General features: G+C 35.8%; 1 protein-coding gene across 4 annotated transcripts in view; it reads right to left on the bottom strand.

Annotated features, from left to right (window-relative positions):
• Positions 1-26276, bottom strand: part of NRDC (nardilysin convertase) — a 101166-nt gene that overhangs the window by 7805 nt on the left and 67085 nt on the right. For all 4 annotated transcript variants that reach the window (XR_004681674.1, XM_035018570.1, XM_035018568.1 and 1 more), the window contains 16 exons: positions 25476-25598; positions 23457-23514; positions 21656-21729; positions 20213-20282; positions 17770-17847; positions 15501-15621; positions 15366-15424; positions 15020-15074; positions 9176-9280; positions 7111-7234; positions 6483-6569; positions 5433-5552; positions 4296-4347; positions 3246-3396; positions 2495-2622; positions 107-269 (listed from right to left, as the gene is read on the bottom strand). Coding sequence is in view for 3 of the 4 variants with exons in the window: in XM_035018570.1 (XP_034874461.1) it covers positions 107-269; positions 2495-2622; positions 3246-3396; positions 4296-4347; positions 5433-5552; positions 6483-6569; positions 7111-7234; positions 9176-9280; positions 15020-15074; positions 15366-15424; positions 15501-15621; positions 17770-17847; positions 20213-20282; positions 21656-21729; positions 23457-23514; positions 25476-25598 (1568 nt within the window). In the remaining variant the exon portion in view is untranslated. The remainder of the gene's footprint in view (positions 1-106; positions 270-2494; positions 2623-3245; positions 3397-4295; positions 4348-5432; positions 5553-6482; positions 6570-7110; positions 7235-9175; positions 9281-15019; positions 15075-15365; positions 15425-15500; positions 15622-17769; positions 17848-20212; positions 20283-21655; positions 21730-23456; positions 23515-25475; positions 25599-26276) is intronic.

Here is a 26276-nt window from a genome sequence, read left to right as displayed (position 1 = left end):
GATATGTCAGAACTACAGAGCCTCCCTTTTTGGAGAACTAATGCAATTCCAGAGCCCAAAACAGCATTCAGACCTAGCCAAGGGCAACAGAGCACCTCACACTCACTGTGCTTGTGACATTTCCTTGTACCAGGCCTTCAACAAAGAGCTGGGATTTGAACTCCTTGACGAAGCTCAGCAGAGACTCAAGGGAAAGGCCATCCATCAAAGCCCGGTACTTGTCAATCATAGACCAACGGGCATATTCCAGGATTAAAAGCCGCACATCTCTATTCAGAGGGCAGAAAAAAAACAGTTTCATCATTTTGAAATGAATCTTAAGGTAAAAAAAAGGTTCAGTTAAGTTTCTATGGATGACGTGTTTCTAAAGACACAATTTCTATCATAACTTAAGATGGGAGAAACAATGTCATAATCACCAAAAAGCATTTAAAATTACATATACAAAACTATACATAGATTTGCTCACTGGTACAACTCACTTATCTGTCTCAATTGCAAAATAAAATGTTTCACATTAGTTGCCAGATGAGTCACACACCAATTCAGAATTATTACATTTTTATTTGAAATCTCATTAACATTTTATTAATTACTAGAGGCCAGCATTATGGGAATCTATTACTGCAGTGACAACATAGTATACAGAGTGGCTCTAGGCCAGAATCAGACTAACCCCTATTCCTCACCACCCCCCAACTCCTCACCACCCCCACTTCCCCTCCCTCCTCACACTAAACTATTTGAACTTGGCAAGTTGCTTAACATCTGTGACTCAATTTCTTCATTTGTAAAACAAGGGAAATAGTAATGGCTACCATTATGGGGTTTTGGAAAGAATTAAATAAATATATACATATAAACATTTTGTATCTAGCAAATAACAAATCTTCAATAGGTATATTAGTCCACCACATTTTAATAAAGTAGTATTCAGGAGTTACTGGATACACAACACAGGGCTATTTTTCATCATATTGATGGTTCCAGACAACTCTCCTTTCCAACTTATATTTGCTTATTAGTTTTTATAACTTTTTGTGACCAGATTATCAATGATTACAGGTCTGACTGCCAACTGCCCTGCTTTTGAATTTTGTTCATTTATGGGCTCCTTAGTTATAACTGTGTCAAAAGGGGGAGTGGAGGGATGGGGTAACTGAATGATGGACATTAAGAAGGGCATGTGGGGGTGCCTGGTGGCTCAGTCATTAGGCATCTGCCTTCAGCTCAGGTCATGATCCCAGGGTCCTGGGATCGAGCCCCACGTCAGGCTCCCTGCTCCGCAGGAAGCCTGCTTCTCCCTCTCCCACTCCCCCTGCTTGTGTTCCCTCTCTCGCTATGTCTCTCTCTGTCAAATAAATAAATAGAATTAAAAAAAAAAAAAAGAAGATGGGGCGCCTGGGTGGCTCAGTCGTTAAGCATCTGCCTTCGGCTCGGGTCATGATCTCAGAGTCCTGGGATCGAGCCCCGCATCAGGCTCCTCACTCTGTGGGAGGCCTGCTTCCTCTCCCACTCCCCCTGCTTGTGTTCCCTCTCTCGCTGTGTCTATCTCTGTCAAATGAATAAATAAAATCTTTTAAAAAAAAAGAAAAAAAAGGCATGTGATGTGATGAGCACTGGGTGTTATGTAAGATTGATGAATCACAGACTTGTACCTCTGAAACCAATAATACATTCTATGTTAATTGAATTTAAATTTTAAAAAGTTAAAGAACTGACCACGAAATAAACAAATAAATAAATAACTGTGTCAAAAGTAGGGCTTCATATAAGATTGTGCTGTTTACCATTTCTAGATGCCCAGCAAGGAGGTCAAGCAGGGGCTTGCAAGCCATGTGCACAAAGGGCTGTGTCTGCTCAAAGGGAACTTTTTTCTCCCTCCCACAAAGGCTCCTACCTGCTGAAAGCGGGCACCCAAAAGGGGTACCTTTTCTGATTCACACAGAGGTAATTCTAGGCTACCATTAGCCCTGGATAAAAGAACAGGCTCTAATGAAAAGCTCAAAGGGTTATGAGCAGAGGGTTTAAGCATTATTATACAGACTGTCAGAAGCCTTTTTGCTCTCCTCTGGGAACTTGGCTGAATTCTGGATAGTTGCATTTGCCAGATAAGTGAAAGGTTAATCAATTTAACTCAACTACCTCATCACAACACCCAATATACTAAAATTAGCAGTAAAGCAATTTTGAGCTATAACAAAACCAGCACTTCTTTAACTGTTATTTACTTACAAACTTCGGGAAAAAAATCCTTTTTACTTTTAGTCTCTAATTAAGTATAGTAAGTAGGCTTATTTTAGTCCTACTCAGACAGCTACTTAAGCTGGGTTTAGAAATCCTATAACCCAATGGATGGTCTCCTAAACCACAGCCAATTCTAATTTGTTTGAAAAATAGCACTGAAACTACAGCCTCATTCCCCACACCTAACCCCTACAAAGGCAAATACTTTCAGGCCTTCAAAATATAAGCTGATCCTATGTATACCCACTTGGCCAGAGTTTCGGGCTTGATAAGGATGTTAAAGTAGGTCTTTTTCAACTGCTCAGTTATCATTGTGAAGACAGCTGGTGTGGAACTGAACTCCGCTAAGTAGTCAATAATGAGCTGAAATAGTAGCTAAAAAGAAAAGAAAGAAGCACTTTAAGTACAGAAGCATGAAATCCACTATTTTGGGGGCAGGGATAGGAGGGAATGCTTCCCATTGGTTTTTACCAGGGGCCTAGCTTGGAAATAGGTATTTGTAGGAATACTGGTGACTCAAAGGATCTTCAGGAGCTAAAATCTTCAGTAACTGTGAAATGTGGAGCAATGATTCCTTTTTTTTTTTTTTTTTTAATTTTCATGGGTAGTCTTAAACATTTTCTTTTTCCAAATAAACTTAATTTTTTATTCAGCATCTCCACTGCCCCTAAATGTGACTTTAACTGGGAGGACATTACATTTATATATTAATTTTGAAAGTAATGACAACTTCCTATCAAGCTGTCCTATCCAGTGTTGGCTGCAGAGAAGCTGAGGCTGTATTGCACGCATTGCTAGTAATTAGTGACTATGTTGCTCTTATGTGTGGCCCAAGTCACAAAAGCTGTCACCGGCCAAGAAAACATAGTAAACCACATTAATAAACATTTCTTTCTATGTATAGCAACCCATGCATAAGCCTCTATACTTGGTGCTTTAGGGGCAACAAACATAAAATTTAAAGCTCTCTATAAGCAAAACAGAACACTTGTACTTACAGGTAGTTTGTGGTTGAATCCTTTCACTCGAATAATTAAACCATGTTCTCCAGCTACCAACTTATACTCTAGCTGGGCCACATCTGCTTCATAAGCTGGCTCCGCAAGGTTATGGGTAAGGATATTGACAAAGATATCAAAGAGGACCACACTGAGAATATAAAATGCAAACAGCACCATTAATTGGCAAGAAATAAACACAAACAAATGTGCTCTGGAGTAGGAAATTTCACTTTTAGAAAGACAATGATTACACTACTCCAGAATGTAGTTCAAAGGTAAATACAGCTTACCCACGACTCAAGTTTTGTAGGCACATTACAGAACACCTACTTTCAGCAGTGCTTCCCAATCTTTGTCATGTTATGCATACATGTAAAATGTTAATGCTTATACTGAAAAATGGGGTAAATGTAAAAGGCATAAAAAGCAACTGGCCCAAAGGCTCTAGCCATCCCTGCAGCCCAGGTTTTCTGAATGACAAAAATCTAGGATAAGGGAGGCGGTTGATATATTTTTTCAAGTGGTATTAATAAATACTAGTGCTGCCTGTCATTCTAAGGTTAGATTCCACAGTTGAAGCGGCAAAGGAAAGGAAGAAGTACGCTAACATTTCTTGAGCACCTCCTAGGATTCAGGCATATTTTAGGCTCTGACGCCCCACAGTGCAGTTATCTATATAAATAACAAGTTATTTGTTACAAAGTATAATCAGATTCCTTGCCAGTTTCTAAATATAGGATCAACAGATGCAGTTGTTCTCATTACAGACTGGAAGCTAATCCAAACTCATTTCTAAAGAACTTTCTCAATCCAGTAATACTATGACTACCCTACGCTATCAGCATGCTTTATTAACTGGGTGCTGGAAATGGAGCAGCCACAATTCCATTTTAATGTTTAATATCAATACAAATAATTTGTTTGGGCCACAGAAAAAAATACACAACTCAGTACAGATAGAGAAAATGATAGAATGATTCAGAATGAAACAAACAAAATAGTTTTTCAATAGAAACATATTTTCCAGTAAAGAGGACAATTGCTTACTTTGCTGCAGACTTCTGTATCAAAGGTGAAATCAGATGGAAACGTATATATGCTAAAAGAAAAAAAAAAGATAAGAAAATATAAGCCAGAGGCCTCAAATATTTTATACATCTGCTATATGCCCCTAACATCATGTTTTCTAAAAATTCTGAAATAAACTACTAGCCCTTAAATCCTTGTTACATCTTTATCCTGAAGTTATCTTTAAAAAGGTAATATTTACCATTCTAAGTAGTATCCAGAAGGCACACTTTAGTCTGCGGGAAGGCCAGATACATAGATACACAAAGGAGCCTAGGAATACTGTATTTATTAAGAGCTTTGGTCAGAGAAAATGTTTACAGAGGTATACATGTCAAAAACATTAAAGAACAATCCCAATGCTCACAGAAACTTATAGCAGAGACGTTCCAAGGAAGCTGAATAAATGTTAAGAACATTTTTAGAAACACTGATAAGTAATTCAAGAAACACCTTCCCAATAAACTCAAGAATTCCTGAGAGCCACAGAACTGTGTTGAGGTTAGGCATCTGGGTTAAATGGCAACGAAGGGAATTTTTTTTTTATCCCAAGCTGCTTCAGTAAGTTCCTATGCTATGCACAAGAACAGAAAATAAAAAAGCAACACAGTTTGGGCTAACACATTAAAGACAAGAACTCTGGAGTCTATTTAACTGTATACTGTGATTCTTTTACAATAAAAGCAAAATGGTAGAGGGAGAGTGATGGAGGAGATTTCACATTTGTAATGCTGGAATAGGCTAGCTATTGTGTCTAAGAATAATCTCCTTCAGCATACTCTCATTTTCTTTTTAAAAATGTTTAAAACACACCACCCATTCCCTAAGACAGTCAAACACCTGGCTCTGCTTTAATTTAACTGCAAGAAAAATATTTTAAAACAATTTCATTTTAGCCTTGAATCCTTATTTATTTCCTAGAATCTATAATGTATACAAGGATTTCTGTGACCACACAGGAGCACAGTATGGATCTGATAGATAAGCCTAGAAAAGATCTTCAACTGGAAGAGGAAGGAGAAAGGGAGACAGGTGACAAATGGAAATAGGTTGCTACCAAGTGGAGAAAGAGTTGCTATACTTATTTCACTCCTTTTAGAGAGGGAAACATTTTACCTTTGGGAATTTTGAATTTGTTGTCTTTCTTATACCACAGGCAACCTTGTGGAGTATTCACAATTTTAACAGGGTATTCTGTCTCAGGGCAATCAAAAGCCTTCAACATGAAGTCCGTGGCTAACAAGAGAAAGGAGTAATAATTCATTCAAATAATTCAACATGATTCCCAACAATCTGTTCTTGGTTTTAGAAGTCTAGATAACTTTTCTTTGTGGCAAAAATAAGCCAAATTCAAATGCTAGAATATAATAAATTAGTAGAACACAGAAAAGAAAATTCTCTTGGCCTTAAACTAAATGAACCCTGAAGATCTGTAATTTCCTAAGGATTATTCTGATCTCTCTACGTTCTGCTTCTTTGTCTTTCTCAAAGACAGTCTTAACTGTAAGAGGGACCTTTAGTCAGGATAGTTGTATAAACCAATCTATAAACAAATCCATTCTTGAATGAGAATGTCTTTTATCCACCTTATTGACACTTGAAAGTTAACAAAAAGTTCTGTTCTAACAAAGTCAAACTTGGGGAGCCTGGATGGCTCAGTCGGTTAGGTGTCTGCCTTTGGCTCAGGTCATGATCCCAGGGTACTGGGATCGAGTCCTGCATCGGGCTCCTTGCTCAGTGGGAAGCCTGCGTCTCCCTCTCCCTCTGCTGCTCCCCCTGCTTGTGCTCTCTCTCTCTCACTATCTCTCTGACAAATAAAAAAATCTAAAAAAAACAAAAACACAAAGTCAAACTTGTCCTCTAAATTAATGAAAACATAAATTGTTTTACACAAGAAAAAGCAAAAGTTTCAGCGAGTCCCAAGATCTACATTTAAGTCCTGTTTTCTCCATTTACCAACTGACTAGTCTAGGAAAAGTCACTTTACCTTTTTAAGCCTCAGTTTTTCTCATTCAAAAAAGTAAGAAAACAGTAATGCCTACTCCAGAGTGTTACTGGGAAGCTCAAATAGGAATTCAAATGATACTTTGTAAATGTACTATACAGGTGCTATTTGTTTTATTGATAAATAAACGGATTAGGTATAATGACTGCTATTTCACTGACCTATGTACTTATTTTCAGCTGGAAGATGAAGATCTGGATTTAATTCGAAATTAGTCTTCCATAGTTCAGCCCAAGAGTTTTCAACATCTGTAGAAATGAAAAACAAACTGATCCAATAAACAATGCAATGCTGAGAATAACAAACCAATTAACAACTAGCCTTCACAAATCGATTCTTCTTTCTCAGGAAAACTGTAATATATCCAGGCATGCTAGCCATTTACTACTCAAAGTGTGGTTAGCAGCACTGGTATCACCTGGGAGCTTATTAGAAATGCAGGATTTCAGGCCCTACCCCAGAGCTAGTGAATAAGAATTTATATTTTAATAAGATCTCTAGGTGATATATATGTACACTGAAGTTTCAAAAGTACTTTTCTAAAACAGTCGAAATTCTTCCCCAAACTACCCAGAAAACAGGATTTTTTTCACTAGTTATAATAAATATAAACATAGCAGAAAGTAATTTTCTGCAAAGCAGTATGAATAATGTTCATCTCCAAGTAAACTTCTAAAAAAGTTTATACCTTTTTCCCATAGGAACCATCAGACAAATTATTAAGGAATAAAAATTCTCAGGTGAGTCAGATAAATCTAAACTTGTAGGACAATTATTAAAATATTTTACCTTCCATACTATACTGAGTCCCAAACCATTTCTCCTTGAGGTCACATTTTCCCTCATTAGCACCAGACAGTAGAACAAGATTTGCTTTTTGCGGAACTAGCTGATTAAGGGCTTCAGCAATGACCTAATGGGGGGGGGGGGCGGAGAGACATACACAATAACGACTTTAACCTAATACATCTCTGTTAAAAAGGCAAAGCCATATTATGTTAGGCATCCCCAAGATCCTAGCATCTTGATGCTCATGAAACTCTTTATCTATAATCATGAACACCCTAATTTATTAAACTTCATTAGTCTATTAGTTGTTTCAAATGTTCCTTTTTTTAAAAAAAAAGATTTTATTTATTTATTTGACAGAGAGAGGCACAGCGAGAGAGGGAACACAGCAGGGGGAGTGGGAGAGGGAGAAGCAGGCTTCCTGCTGAGCAGGGAGAAGCGGGCTTCCTGCTGAGCAGGGAGCCCGATGCGGGGCTCGATCCCAGGACCCTGGGATCATGCCCTGAGCCGAAGGCAGACGCTTAATGACTGAGCCACCCAGGCGCCCTCAAATGTTTCTTGATAATGCTATAAACTGTGTTCATCTCAAATCCTACATAATAATAGTACTAGCAGTAAAAATAGCTCTCATTTACTAAGTTTTTCTATGTGCCCAGTAGTGTTTTAATCCTAAAACAACTCTAAGGTATACCCATTTTATAAAAAATAATACTCAGGCTCCTGTTAAAAGTTAAGTAATTTCCCTGGGTTAAAGATTACATAATATGCACAGAATAGGGGCGCCTGGGTGGCTCAGTTGGTTGAGCGACTGCCTTCGGCTCAGGTCATGATCCTGGAGTCCTGGGATCGAGTCCCACATCGGGCTCCCTGCTCGGCGGGGAGTCTGCTTCTCCCTCTGACCCTCCTCTCTCTCATGCTCTCTGTCTCTCATTCTCTCTCTCTCAAATAAATAAAACCTTTAAAAAAAAAAAATGCACAGAATAACACAGCTAGAAATGACAAACATGAAGTCCTAAACAAGTTTGTACATGATTCCAAAGAGTATGCTTATACTACCTCATCCCCAAGAATCAGTAATATGATCCCATTGCAAGGCCCCCTTTAATAATCCTTCAGCAATGAGAGGAGTAAACAGATTTTGTGGGTAAGGTTTGGAACCATAACTACCAATTAAACACCATTTCTTTGAGAAAAAACAACAAATGGCAGTTCAGAATAAAATACTTGGACCCCTGGGCCCAATCTTCCTAGGAGATAACAAGAATGCATGATTACTGCTTCCTCCTTTACCTTTCCCTATCTTTAAAATTTTTGAATACCCTATTATATCAAGGTTTCTCCACCTCAACATTATTAACATCTTGGGCCAAATAATACTTTATTATGGGGTGCCGTCTTTTACACTGTAGGATGTTTAGCTGCCACTTCTGGCTTCTCACCCACTAGATAATCTGCCAAGAGCATCCCCCAGTTATGACAACTGAAATGTCTCCAGACATTGACAAATATCCCCTGGGGGGCAAAATCAACCAACTGAGAACTGCCATGAGAACTCATATGGAGCAAAATGACTTACTCCCAATGAGGAAGGAAGGAAAAACCCAACCAAGTATTTATTTGTATGTAATATGGTCTATAAGTCACATGTTTCAAATTCAGAGAATCTTACATTTCTCATAAACATTTTCAAAATGGTTAAAATGTAATTGCCCAGAGTCTCTAACTGAACTAAAAGGTAAGCAAAATAACTCTCTAAGTAAGCCTAGCAACTAAAGCACATAATTCTTAGGAATCACTTTTTTAGTAGATGTTATAACACTTGAAAAATAGTGACAATAGTAATACCTAACAAAAGGACTTGATTTTCTCCTCATATTTAAAACATGATCATATACAACAATCATGAAAAATTACTCACAAAACTACTGATATTTCTTCCATTTAAACAAAAAAATTTGACAAATTTAACCAAGTTTTCTACATTCCCACAGTTCTTAAGTATATCTCTGCACTTTCTCCCCTCCTCTTTGTGTAAAAGTAACTCTTAGAAATGAAACCTCCTTACTTCTGGCTTGTATTCAAAAAGAAGCTGATCTCCAGTGAGAAAGTCCTGTAGTGGGTACAGCTGCATGTTTTCACACATATTTTCCACATACTCAACTGGATCTGTCTGTAAAGAGAGACTTATTTCACACCAGAAACTTCCATTATTCTTAATTTACCACAAAATAGAAATAATTTTTCTCTTTTTTTTAACAATGAAACCAAAAGCTTCTGAACAAAAATATACTGAGCAGATATAATTTTAGTTCAAGAATTTGGTGCTCACTCAAGCCCTATGCTGGACATAGCTATTACTTTAAAAAAAGAAAAAAAGGAGGGGGGAATTTGATGCTTGAAATGCTAAGAAAATTTAGCCAGAGAAAACTTACCACCTTAAGGAATTTAACCTGACACCCCTCCAATCCCCATCCTGAGCCCTACAACACACTAGGGTCTAATCATGTCACAGCTTCATCACGAGAGCATTACAACACTGAACTGTAAATGCTTGTTTATAAGTGCCCCATATGACTGATGTCCTTAAAGACAGGGTCTTCATCATTTTATCACTATAGCACTATCAACCAGAACTATCTGTAAACATGAATCAAATCAATGTAGAAATCAAAATGTGTCATTAGATAAAAGTCTTGATATAAGAAATTAATCAGTATATTTCCTCAATTTAAAACTGAAAGAATAACCACAAGTTCTATAACCTATGAAGTGAAAATTCTTTTTCAGAGGAAAGCAATCAATTTAAGTACAAATTGAGCACCTAGACGTTCAGAATCTTAAAACTGACAAGTCCTTCAGATACCAAGTGGTTCTATTCCCACATTTTCTGAGGAAATACACTCAGATTGATCAGGAGACTTGCCCAAAGTCACACAGTAAATAACAGGCAGAGCAGACACCAGAACTCAGGACTCCTAATGTAGCAGCAAACACTCTTTCCAAAATACCACACTACCCAGTCCTTTACCAGACAGTATGGGTTGTTCTCTCATCTAATGGTAGACAGAAGAGAAGTGAAGGTTACTGCATTCATGGAGCAGAAAAGAGACATGCATACATCAAACTAGAGACCATAGGTATATGTTATCTACTATATTATCACATAAAAATAGAATAAGAAAAAATAAGGAAAGATTGTTAGCTTTTTCTGTCCCACTTCCCAATTCAGGAAACATTCCTGAATCATCAAGTTGACCAGTCACCCAGGTGCTATTATTATTTAAAATTATTCTTCCTATTCTGTTCTCATTCTTTTTTTAAGTAAGTTATTCTCACCAGCCACTTACTTATAAATTAACTGCTCTGGTCAGTATGCAACAAAATTGAATGATTCAAAGTATTTCCTATGAGAAAACACTAAGGACCCTGGCTAAAAGCATATCTCCAGAGCCAAGGCAATGGAGCAGGTACTAAGAAAAACACTTAAATGCTATTCTTTCATTTTTTTTAAAGATGTAATTCACATATCATAAAATTCACACTTCTAAAGTACACAATTAAAAATGAAATAAAATTTAGAATAAAGTACACAATTTAGTGGTTAGGATATTCACAAAGTTATACAATCATCACCACTATCAGTTGGAGAATATTTTCATTGCTCCAAAAGGAAACTCCCATATCCATTAAGCATTCAATCCCTACTACCCACTCCCCCTAGCCACTGGCAACCACCAGTCTGTGCTGTATCTCTATGGATTTACCTACTCTGGAAATTTCATATAAATGGAATCATATAACACGTGACCTGTAGTGACTAGTTTCTTTCACTTAGCATGTTTCCAAGGTTCATCCATGTTGTAGCATGAATCAGTGCTTCATTCCTTTTTGTGGCTGAATAATATTCCATAGTGTGCATATTTTGTTTAACCATGCATTCGCTGACATTTGGGCGTTTCCATTTTCGGGCTATACTGAATACTGCTACTAGAAATACTTGTGTACAGGGCGCCTGGGTGGCTCAGTCGTTAGGCGTCTGCCTTCGGCTCAGGTCATGATCCCAGGATCCTGGGATTGAGTCCCACATCGGGCTCCCTGCTCAGTGGGGAGACTGCTTCTCCCTCCCCCACGCCCCCTGCTTGTGTTCCCTCTCTTGCTGTATCTCTCTCTGTCAAATAAATAAATAAAATCTTAAAAAAAAAAAAAGAAATACTTGTGTACAAGTATTTGTGTGGATATGTTTTCAATTCTCTTGGGTGTATACCTAGAAGAACTTAACAGTAGAGCTCATATGGTAATTGTTTAGCTTTTTAAGGAACTGCCAAACTGTTTTCCAAAGCAGCTACACCACTTTGTAATTCCCACCAGCAATGTATGAGGGCTCTAATTTCTCTATTTCTTCTCCAACACTTGTTATTGTCTGTCCTCTAATTTTTTATCTACTACAAACTCTTCCTGCCTTATTATTACATTATTTCTGTTTTTCTGCCTACAGAAAAGCACTTAAACACCCAGTTCATACTGTTGATTTATAAGACATATTGAGTCCAAGTTCCTATGGGAAATAATTTTTTTTAATTTCTTAATTAAGGGCGCCTGGGTGGCTCAGTCAGTTGAGCAGCTGTCTTTGGCTCAGGTCATGAGTCCCACATCCCTGCTCAGTAGAGAGTCTGCTTCTCCCTCTCCCTCTGCCCCTCACCCCTGGCTCGTGCTCTCTCTAATAAGTAAAATCTTAAATAAATATCTTACTTAAATAAGACTGATTTGAATAGTTTGAAAAGGGCATTCTTATTTGTCTTTATTGATGAAGACCAGGAAAAGTCTAAAGAGGAGACGAGACATTCCAACTTTGCTAAAAAAACAGAAATTTATAAAAGCCGAAATAATGGGGCGCCTGGTTGGCTCAGTCATTAAGCGTCTGCCTTCGGCTCAGGTCATGATCCCAGGGTCCTGGGATCAAGCCCACATCGGGCTCCCTACTCCGTGGGAAGCCTGTTTCTCCCTCTCCCACTCCTCCTGCTTGTGTTCCCTCTCTCACTGTGTCTCTTCTCTGTCAAATAAATAAATAAAATCTTTAAGAATAAATAAATAAAATCTTTAAGAATAAATAAATAAGAAATAAATAAAATAAAAGCCAAAATAAGCTGAGCTACTTGAGTTAACTTAGCAGTTCTCACAGAGATATAGACCTTTCTGATTTGTTCTCACTTTGCACTGATTAGGTTTTAATCTAAGATGTCTTGGGCTCATGTTTTATTTTTTATTTTTTTAAAGATTTTATTTATTTGACAGAGAGAGACACAGCGAGAGAGGGAACACAAGCCGGGGAAGTGGGAGAGGGAGAAGCAGACTTCCTGCAGAGCGGGGAGCCCGGTGTGGAGCTCAATCCCAAGACCCTGGGATCACGACTCAAGCTGAAGGCAGACGCTTAACAACTGCGCCACCCAGGCGCCCCTGGGCTCATGTTTTAAAATCCAGACAAGTATTCATGAATATTGCTAACGGTAAAAAAATGAGGAGCTACAAAAATGGGAGATGTCAGTAAAAAGACATTTTGAAATGATTTGCTAAGAAACTGGAGGGACAGAACAAAAATATCACTCAACCAATGCTGAAAAGCTGATCCCCAAAAAAGGAATCTGGGTATCACTTACGGGTGTAGTCCACAATTCTTGATCCCACTCCTTCCCTGCCATAGTTCTGCCCTACATGGTGCCACCACAGCTGATAAGGACACTGAACAACATTACTCCTGGTAAGGTAGGTGACAGCACTTGTGGAGTTCTATGCTTATCAGTCCACTTATAGGGAGGAGTGTCTACAGGGCTCTGTAATGGCCAATAGGTGTGTCAAAGCAGCCTGTTTTCATAGAATAAGATTTTTAGTTCTATTTCAATGATTCAAGAATACAGAGCAGATTACAACAGCAACTGGAAGCTTACAGTTTTTGTGACCTTGTCCTCATGTACCTAAATCTTCTCTACCTATAGTAGAAATTCAGGAAATCATCTCTGGTGATGATCCAAAAAGGCAGCTTCAAGATGCTCTATGAAGCAGTTCTAAATCAGGGGTTTTTAATCCAGGGTCCACAGACACTTCCCACAAGATATATCAATGGACAAATTCAGGAGTGTGTATGTGCATGAATTGGCTGGGAAGAAATTACATATTTATTTTCACTAACCTCTAAATTAGCATTTTTATTCTATCACGAATATATGTACAAACCATACTTGTATTAGCAGCATCTATGACTAACCAATAAAAATCACAATATAGTGGGGCGCCTCGGTGGCTCAGTCGATTAAGCATCCGCCTTCAGCGCAGGTCATGATCTTAGAGTCCTGGGTTCGAGCCCCATATCAAGCCCCACACTGAGCTCAGCAGGGAGTCTGCTTCTCCCTCTCCCTCTGCCCCCTACCCCCTGCACGTGCACTCTCAAATAAATAAATAAAATCTTAGAAAAAAAAAGAATCAGAATATAGTTGTTGCAGATATCTCAAACTCACTGCTACTTAAAACTGAAATAATTGTTAGAACTACCGCTAGACCTTGTTATTTAATGTTAATAAAGATACAGTACTATTTTTTTTTACCATTTTGAGTACTTTATTTCAGTATTCCTTCAAAAACTACTGTATTTTATTTTATTCACTTAGAAACACTATTTTATGAATTGCATTTTATATATATATAATATATATATACTTATATATATATATATAATATATATATATATATATTTGTTTGTTTGTTTGTTTTTTTAAAGTAGGCTCCACACCCAGCGTGGAGTCCAATGCAGGGCTTGAACTCATGACTCTGAGATCAAGACCTGAGCTGAGACCAACAGTCGGAAGCTTAACTGACTGAACCACCCAGGCACCCCTGGTTTGTATAATATTTAACAATATTGTTTCAATGTAATTTCCTGGGTGTGAAAATTTTAGTGAGGTTTATGCAAGAGAATACATTTGTGTAGCAGATACATGCTAAAAAACATTTAGAGGTGAAGTATCATGATATCTGTAATTAAATCTCAATGTTTCGGGAAAAAGATGCATACATGCACATACATATATAAAGAAAGAGAGAGAGGACAGAAAATACGGAAAACTATTAACAGCTGGTGAATCTAGGTGAGGGATAAAGCGGTGGTCACTGTACCACTATGACAATTTTTCTGAGAGATTAAAAAGGTGAAGGGATGAAATACTATTCTGAAGATTCAACAGATTTCCAAAGGGATCCAAGACACAAAAAGGGTTTTAAAGAAACCCTGTTTCAAACTCCTGACCTTTCAGCCTTATATAATACCTTCCCTTCAAAGATACATATATCATTTAGTTTTTCACAATAACCCAGAGTTCCTTACTTGTGTTTTTCTCATTGCTGATAATGTATCCAAACCTTATCTCTTTTTTAATGCTGAACTCAATTCAAATTTACCAACATCCATGGAGCCTTCCCTGTTTCTATTCAGATCAAGGCAAGTGCTCTCCTTGCCCTTAAATCATAAAGCACACCATTTCTAATAGTACATATGGTAATTACTACAGAATTATCCTGTAGAATGTCTTCATAATATTAGAATTCCCAAAGTATCAAGTACCATAGCAAGTTCTCCATGAATGTTTATCAAAAGGATAGACAGATGGATGAGTACATACATAAAATGATTGTCACACAACATGATCTGTGTCAATCTGCCTAATCTTCTCGCTGTTACTCAATATACATACTTAAAAACACAAGAGTTAATTTTCAGATAACCTCAAGGCCATCTTAGGACTCACATGACAGAGAGTGGCAGAATTAAAACTCCAGTGACACTTCCAAAAAGAGGAATAATGTCCACACCAGTTTCAACTTGGTCACAGATAATATTCAAAAAGAATTTGACTTCCAGTACCTGTTCTTGGTAATGAAATTCATTATCCTCAATTTTCTGAATCTCTTCAAAAATTCTGTGAAAGAAGAAAATTGTAAGTAGAAGATACATTTAAATTTCTTATTAGAATCTTCATCAAGAAAAGAGAAGAAAGAGATTGGCCACATAAATGTAAACCCTTAACGTTTCAAGTTTCCCATGCAGTATTCACACGTAGAAGAATCAGGATATGGAGCTAGTGAAGGAACTTAAGCAGGAAATGCCTGAAAAACCATCATGGTAGGACTAAAGCATGTCTATTTGGCAGCCTAAAGGCTAAAATACACTAAAACTGATTCCTAGCCTAATTCTAATATGTACTTATTACCTTTTTTCTGGGCCTAGCTTCTGCAGCATTTTCAAATACTGGAAGACGGTATGAGCAACCTGAAAACAAAACATCTGATCATGCTTTTGCATAAAGTAATATCTACATTTTTTAAATTCCATTTTAATTATTTACCTCATAGAAATGTTCATAACCCTCATCAGTCAACGTAATGGAAATGCTGAACACTGAGTAAGTAGAATTTTGCTCAAATCCTGTCTCACCATTTCCACCAAATAGTGCAAGAGCCCAGCACCTATTAAGAAAAAATGAATCCAATCAGTATCTTGGGATAGACAGTCTACAAATACTTCAAATTAACAAAATAGGTAGGCTTTCTATGTAAAATTTGGGAAGCTCAGAGGCAAACATGCTTTCCAAAAGTAAGTTTATTTTTTTTTAATTTTTTTTTTAAGATTTTATTTATTTATTTGACAGATGGAGAGATAGCGAGAGCAGGAACACAAGCAGGGGGGCATGGGAGAGGGAGAAGCAGGCTTCCCGCTGAGCAGGGAAGCCCGATGCGGGGCTTTATCTCAGATTTTTTTTTTTTTTAAGATTTTATTTATTTATTTGACAGAGAGACAGCGAGAGCAGGAACACAAGCAGGGGGAGCGGGAGAGGGAGAAGCGGGCTTCCCGCTGAGCAGGGAGCCCGATGTGGGACTCGATCCCAGGACCCTGGGATCATGACCTGAGCCGAAGGCAGAGGCTTAACGACTGAGCCACCCAGGCGCTCCGCCGGGGCTCTATCTCAGGACCCTGGGATCATGACCTGAGCCGAAGGCAGACGCTTAACAACTGAGCCACCCAGGCGCCCCAAAAGTAAGTTTAAAAGTATAAATCTTTAAAGTACAAGGCCTCCCAAACAACTGCAGTGCATGCAAGAATCACCAGAAGGAAATAATAGCATATTTACGGAAACACTAACATATATTACAACATAGTAACACATTAATAGTTTTATGAAGACACAGTAATTTCTGTTGAAGAGAACAGCACAAAATATTAAAATTGTGGAGGCATTTCACTCATCCCTTTTGAACTTGTCTCCCAGAAGAAGCTTAGAATACTTCAGATATATCCCTACTTAGGATGTTGAATAAGCTTTTTGAGACTATCAGCTAACCTCTATAGGTTGTCTAAGAAAGAAGCAATGAGACTGTATCTTTTCCTACTAGAATAATCCCGAAAACTTAAAACAAGAAGGGAGGAAGCCAGAATGAACAATGTGAAATTCTAATGAAGTTTGGTAAGGTAGAAAGATTGTGCACATCTCAAAGCATACTGCATTTATTACGTAAGGTATGTATGTAACTAATACCGTTAGTTTATTCTTTCATAATAACCCTGGTCTTTCAGCTTTCTTTGAATGTTCTAGTCATATCAGTGCTTTAAAGTACTTAAATTTCCCATCTTCCTTTCCATTCTTGAATTAGTGTACAGAAAAATCAAACAAGGAAGTATTTTAATTATTGGTCCTGATTTAAAGCTATCTTTCTATGATTTGACTAGGCAACTTACCGAAGTGCTTAAATGCATTAGGAAACATTCTGCTAACACAGCTGCTTATAATGCTCATAGTCCCACTATCTGTTGTTATTTCTCTGCCCAGTGTAGTTTTCATTAAAGTCCACCTTCTGGGTTGGGAAAGGCTAGAGATCCATAGCATTTAAATAACCGACTTCTTTACTATTCAAATCTAAATTCTTTTTTTTTTTTAAGATTTTATTTATTTGACAGAGAGGCACAGTGAGAGAGGAAACACAAGCAGGGGGAGTGGGAGAGGGAGAAGCAGGCTTCCCACGGAGGAGGGAGCCCGAGGTGGGGCTTGATCCCAGGACCCTGGGATCATGACCTGAGCTGAAGGCAGATGCTTAATGACTGAGCCACCCAGGCGCCCCTCAAATCTAAATTCTTGATTAGAGCTAACCTTTTATGTAACTCTGGAATCCATTTATTTATGATTTTTTAAATTTTGTGTACAACTAACTTCCCATAAGGGCTAAAAGGTGGCTTCCAAGGAAATACACAAATATAATAGGGCTATTAAAATAATTTAGGTATTAAAGTGACTATAATTAAACATTAAATTTGATTCTAGGCTTTCTGGCAAATAAAACAAGACTAGGTTATAGAATGCTTATTGTCTATTATTTTTCAGAGACTGCTACACTGAAAATACTTATTAAATACTTGCTTTTTTTTTTTCTTTTAAAGATTTTATTTATTTATTTGACACATAGCGAGAGAGAGAACACGGCAGGGAGGGTAGGAGAGGGAGAAGCAGGTTTCCCGCCAAGCAGGGAGCCCGATGAGGGACTCGATCCCAGGACTCTGGGATCAGGACCTGAGCTGAAGGCAGACATTTAACAACTGAGCAACCCAGGCACCCCAATACTTGCTTTTTTCTAAGGTAAGAAAGAATGCTGCCTTTGCCTTCATGCCCAACCAACCAAGAGATATAATGAAGTGGCTTCACCCTTTAAAAAAAAATGTTAAGGTCAAAAATAAAAATAATTAAGGTATAAGCACACAAGGGATTCTTACTTCAAATATTATGATATTTAAGAATATGATTATAAACTTATCACATAAATTCCACTACACATGAAATTATTATTAATTTGATAATAGCAAAGTAAAAACAGAAAACATGATAAAATTAACTTCTTTATCTGAAATCACTATGTTCATTCCAAAATTAAGACTACAACTTTTTCTCTTGAATGCCAAACTTCTTTTTATGGTAAAATCTTTCATTTTTGTTTCACCCAAAATGCAAATAATACAGATTATCATTTTAGAACCTAATACAGAGAATGAATCCGTCAGTGTCAGGAAAAGCTTTCAGTATTGCATCAAGCTCTGTAGTAAAATGAAATGTGTTGCTTTATGGGTCAGAAAAATCTAGCTTATAGTTTTAGTTATTCCTTTAAGTCAATGCATGATCTTGAACAAGAGACTTAACCTCACTGTATTTTTCTTTTTCTCTTTACTTGCCCAGCTACTTATTCATAGAGTTTTCATGACAATGTAATGTAAGTGTAACAGGTGTAAAAATGTTACATTATATAATAACATACTTCAATAGTCTGAGTAATTGTATATATATTATTTAAACTGTCTTTTCCTACTGGCTTCTACTATAATTTCAGAAATGTATTCCTCCCAAAACAAAAATATATAGAAAAATAAAGTTAGGAAATCTAAGCATTCTTAAATTTTAAAATTAGTTTAAGGAGTTCAATAAACTCTTAGAAGTTAAGATATAATATTAGGATCTCAACATAAGCAATCCCCAAACCCCACACAAAATTGTTTCAAAATATGAATTTGAATTATATCTATACTAAGACTGATGTAGGGGAAGTAAATTAGTTAAAGAATGAATGCCATAGATTACACAACATCTGCATCTGAAACAAAACTAACAGTTTTGTATTTGGTTACTCTGTAGGGATTAAACATTCGCTTCTTTGTGGGGAACAAAAAAAAAAAAAGCTCCCCCAAAAGGCTAATTCACATAATTAGAGATTCAAAATGAACCATGATGAAGGGCACATTAAAACAAATAAATCATCCATAAAAATTAATAACTGGATGGAAACATACAGAAATTTTAACATTCTTTGGAAAACATAATCATGAATGATTTTTTCCTGCTTTTCAGTAATTTTCAGGATTTCTGCAATAAACTACCTTAGTAATCAATCAGAGGATAAACAAGCCTTTGTTAATTAGAAAAATAAGCATTGCCCAAAAAAGGAAGAACAGTATATATAGTATAGTTTCATCTCCATAAAAAAATGTTTCATATTCACTGTTTAATGTCTGAAGGATATATAAGAAACTATTAATGTTGGGCCTATTTTTCAGGAAACAAAAATTGGAAGCACAGCTTTACTTTTTATTTAATACCCTTTTGTCCTATTTAATATTTTACAAGCATGTATTTTTTTATAGTAAAAAGTTAAATAGAATAAACTTTTAAATATGCATATAATAATTTTAACACTTTTGGGGACACTCTACCATAACTACACAATTAATGTATATTGCTTTTTCCTGTATTATCCTTGCACCAAAAGCAATTAGACAATACACGTTCTCTGCTTTCTCACTGGAGGCATACCATTCTTGTTAACTTGATAGGATGATTGAATATTCTATCATATATGTAAAAAAAAAAGTTTTTACTGGGCTTAAACAACATTATTTTCCTTCTGCTTGTTATCCTCATGGGTTTGTTTTGTTGGTAATGGTTTTAAAAAAATAAGGTAAATTCTTATCAGTTCATTAGCATTTGTTTTTAATCAGAAAAGTATTTGTAGGCATTGACTGATCCTTATCTTTAAAGAACTTCTTGCCCATGCTATTCTGCTCATATAACTATGTAAGTAAGTTGGGAAAATGTTTTCCTAATCTATATAACTCTTCCCTAACTCATTACCACCTCAAAGGTGTAGGTCCTTCAGATTTAGGTTGTAGTCATAGTCCAGGCTCAAAATCATTTTACTTTTGACAAGCTCAAACTGAATGTTCCCCACTGACAAATCATAAGCTAATATATTTTTGTACTCAAAGTACTAAAGAAAATAATTACAAAAGTTAGCATTCACACAAAGATACTTAATTTCAAAGACTCAGGAAAGGAAACTAGCTATAAGAAAACTCTAGTTTTTATACGTAAGAAGACATTAAAATATATAGCCAGGCTTGAAAACTCCAGTAGTGAGGTCCCAGTTTATCACATAACAGAACCCTCAAATTGAAACCATTTAATATGCTTTCAAAATATCACTTTCATTCAGTTTCCAATGGAGTAAATTTGCCCTGCACTCTTACCTGTAATGTTGCTGTTGAGGGGGAAGTGCCCATGTGATGGTCAGAGCATGAATTTTTCTGATTGGAACAACTAAACAAAAATATTTTTCAGAAAAACAGATATAAGTGTTTCTCCATAATTTTTTTTATGCTACACGAATTTTTTTAATTCAATATATTTCATCCTCCAACAGGGGAAGGTTATATACAATGCAATTATTATTTCAAGTTGCCAATTTTCCAATTTGAATAATGTAATTTTTATAAATTTCTTTTCAGTTTGGTTTCACAGGTAGAGAAAACAGATAAAAGAACTATGAAAATAGGAAATACTCCTAAGAAGGATCCCTTCTTGCAAGAAAGGATACAGGACTAGAAGTCAGGAGACCCATGGTCAAGATCTAGCCCTACTTCTATCTTGCTATATGTGTTTATGTAACCTTGAGGAAAATCATTCTCATTTAAATCTTTCTCTGTTTTCTTATGGTATGGAAAGGGGGTTAGGTTAAAGTAGCTCTACAATTCTTCCCAGTGCTATTACTCTATGATTCTATGAAGAGAAAATATAAAGCCAGAAAGAATACAACAGAAAATAAGTTGTCTCTGGAAGAGTCAGCTTAGATAGAATGGAGCAGGCAGCAGATAAAGGGTGTGACAAAACAGTCATTGATCAAAGAAAGGGAAGAGGAGAGAGACTGGCAATGGGGTAAAGGAAGAAGAGGAGGGAATACCTAAGCAATCAGGAAAAAGAGGGGAAAAAATCTGCCATGATAAAAGAGCAAAGAAAGAGAAAAGGTGAATTAGGAATATTTCTGCAATATTCACTATGGACAAATTGTTTTGTAAATTATAGCATAACCATGTGATGGCTCATTGGGAAATTCTCACAAATATATTAAATGAAAAAAGCAAGAGATAGAAGTGTATATACTTTATCACCTCAACTATGTTAAAATATACCTATAGAAACGAAAGGAAATTTGCTAAAATGACTTCTCTACATGGTAAGATTTAAGGGTGATCTTCCCATTTCTTTACACTTCATTTTTATTTTTATTTTTCTTCATTTAAAAAAATTGTTTTTATAATTGAGATAAAAGGAAATAATTTCCAAAGTGTTATCCCTCCTCTATTTTTCTCTTTTTAAAGGTAATAAAGAGCAGAGCATAGATAAAATGAAATAGGAAAGAAATGGAAACCAAAAGACAAAAGGGAACAAGGGGAAAACAGGGTGAAAGCATAAAACAGACTTGAGTAGCAGCAGGGCAGCAGATGAATTTGCCCCCCGTTACTGGCCTGCTGTCTGTCACTAACTGGAGATCTCCTCTGTCCTTCTACTCCCTTTCCAACCCAGCTGTACTTTCTGTTGTGTTGTCATTTTCAAAGAAAATTGGCAGCCTCAATTAAGTTTTAGAGAATGCGCTACAGTTATTTCAAACAGTTTTAAACCTTTGGTTCACGAACCTCTATAAAGTTTGTTAAATGCTGGTGTGTCAAATGGATCCGTTAAATGGCCAAAGTTTGGTTTGGGTAACCCACTGAAAATAAAACAAATATATTAAAATTTAATTGGCAAAAGCCTTTATAAGCAGTATCTTTAGGGATGCCTAACTGATAGGTATTTATAATCTATTCTACATACTCCTGGCTGAAAAGCATTCTAGGCATAAGCAAATAGATGGCAACAAAGCCACCAAAATCCTGAGCTTAACCTATTCTTCACCTCAGTCCCAGTAACTTGAATATCTCTAAAACTCATGGGAGACAGAAAACAATGAAGTGAAGTGAAGGGGCCTCCCCTCCCAATATTTACTGCCTCTATCAGCCCCATTCAACTTCAGTTCTCCTCCCATATAAAGCCATTTCAGAAAGAAGACATACTAGAGATATTTTTTTTAATTCAACAAGTATATATGGAATGATTATTGAGTATCATGCACTGTATTAGGTACTTTGGTATTTAAAAGACATGGACTCTCCTTCTAGAGGCTTCTCATCTGGTTGAGGATACTATTAACTGTTTCTTCTCAAATATGGTCAATATGCATTATTATTAAATACCCAGAAGACTTTTTAACCTGTCTGATTAAGGAACCAAAGTTGTTAGTGAATATTATTTAAGAGAACTTCTAAAAATGCTTATCAGGGATTGACAGGACCTAATGAATTCCTCTAGGCAATATACCTCTGATTTTTTTGCTAAAGGTTCACAGTAAAACACATTTCAATCTACCATTCGACATTTCCATAGCTCATACTCATTTCTTATCAAAACAAACAAAACAAACGAAACAACCCCACAACTTTGGCATGGCTTTCATTATCTTTCCATACATAAAAAGTACTGCTAATTATCAATGGAAATTTACATAAAGCCAAGTTAATAATAACCAACCAGTTGTTACTACAAATTATTCTAACATTTCCACAGCCAATTTTGCTTTCATAAATTATGTCCTAGAATGAGGAACTGGAAAAAAAATCTAACTTACTCACCTGATGCAAGAAAAAAACCTGATTTCATTTATTGTATTAAAATACAAACTACTAGGAGTAGGAAGGACTTAATTGCTTCAGAATTAATTTTTTGGTATTCTTTGTAACAAAAATGTTGTAACAAAGTGTATCTTAAATATTTGTATTATTTTGATGAATTTGAGGTAGACAAAAAGTAGTAGCTTTTTGAACTGGAACCATATAGGCAATTTCTAATAAAAGATAATTTGGTTCAACTACATGAAATAGACTTTTTAGTTAGTATGGGAAGTCAATCGTAACCTACAAGATTATTTGTTTTATGGGGGAGAGCATTCCAAGTCCCAAACAACTGACTTAAGAAACAAACTTTCAGAACACAATTTGTTCTGAGGGATACAAGTGTGTATGTATATATATATATATATATATTCTGCCTCTCAATATAATACCTGCTTTTATATCACAGTTTCAAACACTCTATACAGTAACAGAAAAACTCTGAATAAATGTAAAAGGAGCCATAAAATCTTCAGCATTACTGCTTACTGTAAGTTTACAAGCTTATAAATTTTGAACTACAGAAATTATAGAAACTTGGGTTCTCATCTTAGTTTTCCCACTCAAAGACTGTGTGATCTTGCTAAACCACTTTAGGTTTTAATTTAATCACCTGTTTAAAAAATAACACCCCTCCCCCCCCACAAAAAAAAAAAAAAGAACCTCTGGGACTCATACAAGAAGATGCCTCTTTAACTCTAAAAGTATATGGTTTATGAAAATGTCTTACTTGTTTGGTATCTGAGAGAAGATTTCAGTCACCCACTTTTCCAAAGTATCCAGTGTTTCTTGTGGGGAGGGCAGGAAGGAAACAGGGAAATGCAAGGTTGTTATTTAAGGTAGAAATGCAATTAGATTTCTCTCCTATCTTTAGGTATAAAACAAAGGAATACTTTGATTTGGGCTTTACTTGCCACTCCTTAACCAGTAATGAGTAACAACAACAACAAAAATAACAGTTAAGTATTTCTAGCTGATAAAGTTAGAAAAAGTACACAAGTTAAAAAAAAAGTTTTTGTTTATCATTAGGCAGTGTGGAGAGCCAAGAGATTAAGAATAAGAACCATCCTCCTACTCCATTCCAAAACTTACTTCCTCTAGGAAGGTTTCTCCCAATTAACCCACACCATACTGATCCTTCTTTCTCAGCATCTCATTAGTACTTTTACACTCCATTTATTTTACATTATTTTATACTTGCTAAGGCTTTGATCTGTAAGTATTCCTCTTAGGTTTCATATGATTTTCATCTTCTTTTGATTCTTATATTTCACACAAAATTCTTTTGCAATTTCTAGTAAAGCAGATCTAAGTGCAAAAAGAAACCTTTTCCCTTTATCTCACTGACTCATTACTATCAATGAACAGTATTTGTTAGTTCCAACAGACATGTTTCACTAATTTTCAAGAGGTGCCCCAGTAAAAACCAAGATACAAATTAATCAAGCTCTGAATCTCTTATATACCATTTATATAGATATTGAAATCTTATTTTATGCACTTAAAAAACACTATTTTATAAATTGTATAATATATATATATAATCTTTTTTTTTAAGCCCAGCATGGGGCTTGAACTCACTACCCTGAGATCAAGACCTGAGCTGAAATCAAGAGTCCGATGCTTAACCTACTGAGCCACCCAGGCACCCCTAGATATTTAACTTTTAAATGGTATAATAAATGCTAAAGCTTAAAAACAACTGAATTTAAATTGTACAAGTTTCTCTTATCAAATATCTAGGACTTATTTTAGAAATTTGCAACAAGCATTAATAAGCTCTTATATTTGTCATCACAGAGGAAGAGAATGCAAAGGAAATAATACACAGTTGAAGAAAAATGCACATTTGTGAAAGACTTGGAAATAAATTGTAAATTATACACCGAATATGGAACTGCCTATTTTAACAAATGCTGTAAAGGGAATCTAGAAGCACATCTGTAGTCTGGACAAAAGAATCTACCATTCTGTATCCATAGCTTTACATTCAAGTCAACTTTAATAGATTAATTTTGACCCTAAATGCAAAAATGTTTTATATTTAAGTGCCAAGTTAGCTCTAATTTTAATTTTGACATGACAGAACAAAATTTTATAAAAAGGAAGAGTCATATCAGGTGAGAAGGTTACTTTTTCAAAAATAAATATGCAAACTATAAGATATGTCAAAAAAGAACAGTTTGACAACTGAACAAAAGAGATTGCAATATAAAGAAAACAAAAGAAAGCTATCATTTCTTTAATGAGAAAAAGTTAATACAAGTTACTGAAGATAATGATAAAAGAAGGAAAAGAACAGAAGTAATGATCAATACATTTAAGATACTTTTGCTATCATTACTATGATGGATTTCAATTAATCATGCCATTTTACTGGACCCTATGTAAAGATGAAAAGATAGACACCTTGCCCTGTCAGTTTATGATCAATACAGATTAAATGCAAAGCCAAAGATAACAGAGGCAGCATCTGAATGTGACTTAAAAGACCAATTCATGACCTATTAGTACATTAGTATATTCACAGACTAGCCTAGACTAGCCTAGAGATAAGACCTTTCTTTCTCTAAAAGAAAAAAACATTTGCCTGAGAATCAGATGATGCTGTGCTTCCCTAAGCTGTGCCCTTGCTATATGACTTTTCCAAATCCTGATTTCCTTTAGGTCATATTAGGATCAAGCACTAAAATAATTAAGAGTACACTGCAACACTAATTCTAAGGGCAGTAATAGATAGTATTACTACCTTTGGATTGAACCACTAAAGTCATGTAATGAGCAGAATAGTAACGCATCCAGAATTCTCTCAATCTAGCATGCGTATCAATATTATTCCTTTTTGGCTCCTGTTTGAGTGTCTCAGCATTTCCTGTAAAAAAGGATGAAAAAGATCACAGAAATTAATAAGTTTATTTTGAACTATACTGAAATTAAAAATTTTTTTAAAGTTTACTTTGTCAAAAGTCTCCACAGCAAAAATGCATACTCTGCTACTAATACGTAAGTAATGAAATAACCTAAGTGACTCAAGAATATAGAACTAGTGTATAACAAACAATAACATCAATATACGACAAAAATTCACAAAAACAATTCTGACATATTTTAACACATAGGAATCTCCATTTGGCAATACCTTAACAACAGCAGCTGTCTTAAGCTTCCTCTCTTAATAATTAGTCTAGTATTCAATTCAGGTTTTATCTCTGAATTATTTTATTAATATTCTACATAATCCTTAAAAATAAACCATATAAACTAAGGTTGTCATATAAAATGTATATAACTGTACAAAATAAACAGGGAAGCAAAACATCCTTTGAATGAAGTTCTATTTATTTATTTCCCATTTTTTAAATTTAAATTCAATTAACTAACATATAATATATTATTGGTTTCAGAGGTAGTGGTCAGTGATTCAGTCTTATATAATACCCAGTGATCATTACATCACATGCCCTCCTTAATATCCTTCATTCAGTTACCCCATCTTCCCTATCCTCCCTCCCCTCTAGCAACCCTCAGTTTGTTCCCTATGATTAAGAGT

The sequence above is a fragment of the Mirounga leonina genome, unplaced genomic scaffold (genome assembly GCF_011800145.1).
Source record: "Mirounga leonina isolate KUSES-001 unplaced genomic scaffold, KU_Mleo_1.0 Mir_173, whole genome shotgun sequence".
Taxonomy (NCBI): domain Eukaryota; kingdom Metazoa; phylum Chordata; class Mammalia; order Carnivora; family Phocidae; genus Mirounga; species Mirounga leonina.
The sequence above is the reverse complement of the archived record's forward strand: the minus strand, read 5'-3'. Positions and strand labels throughout refer to the sequence as shown.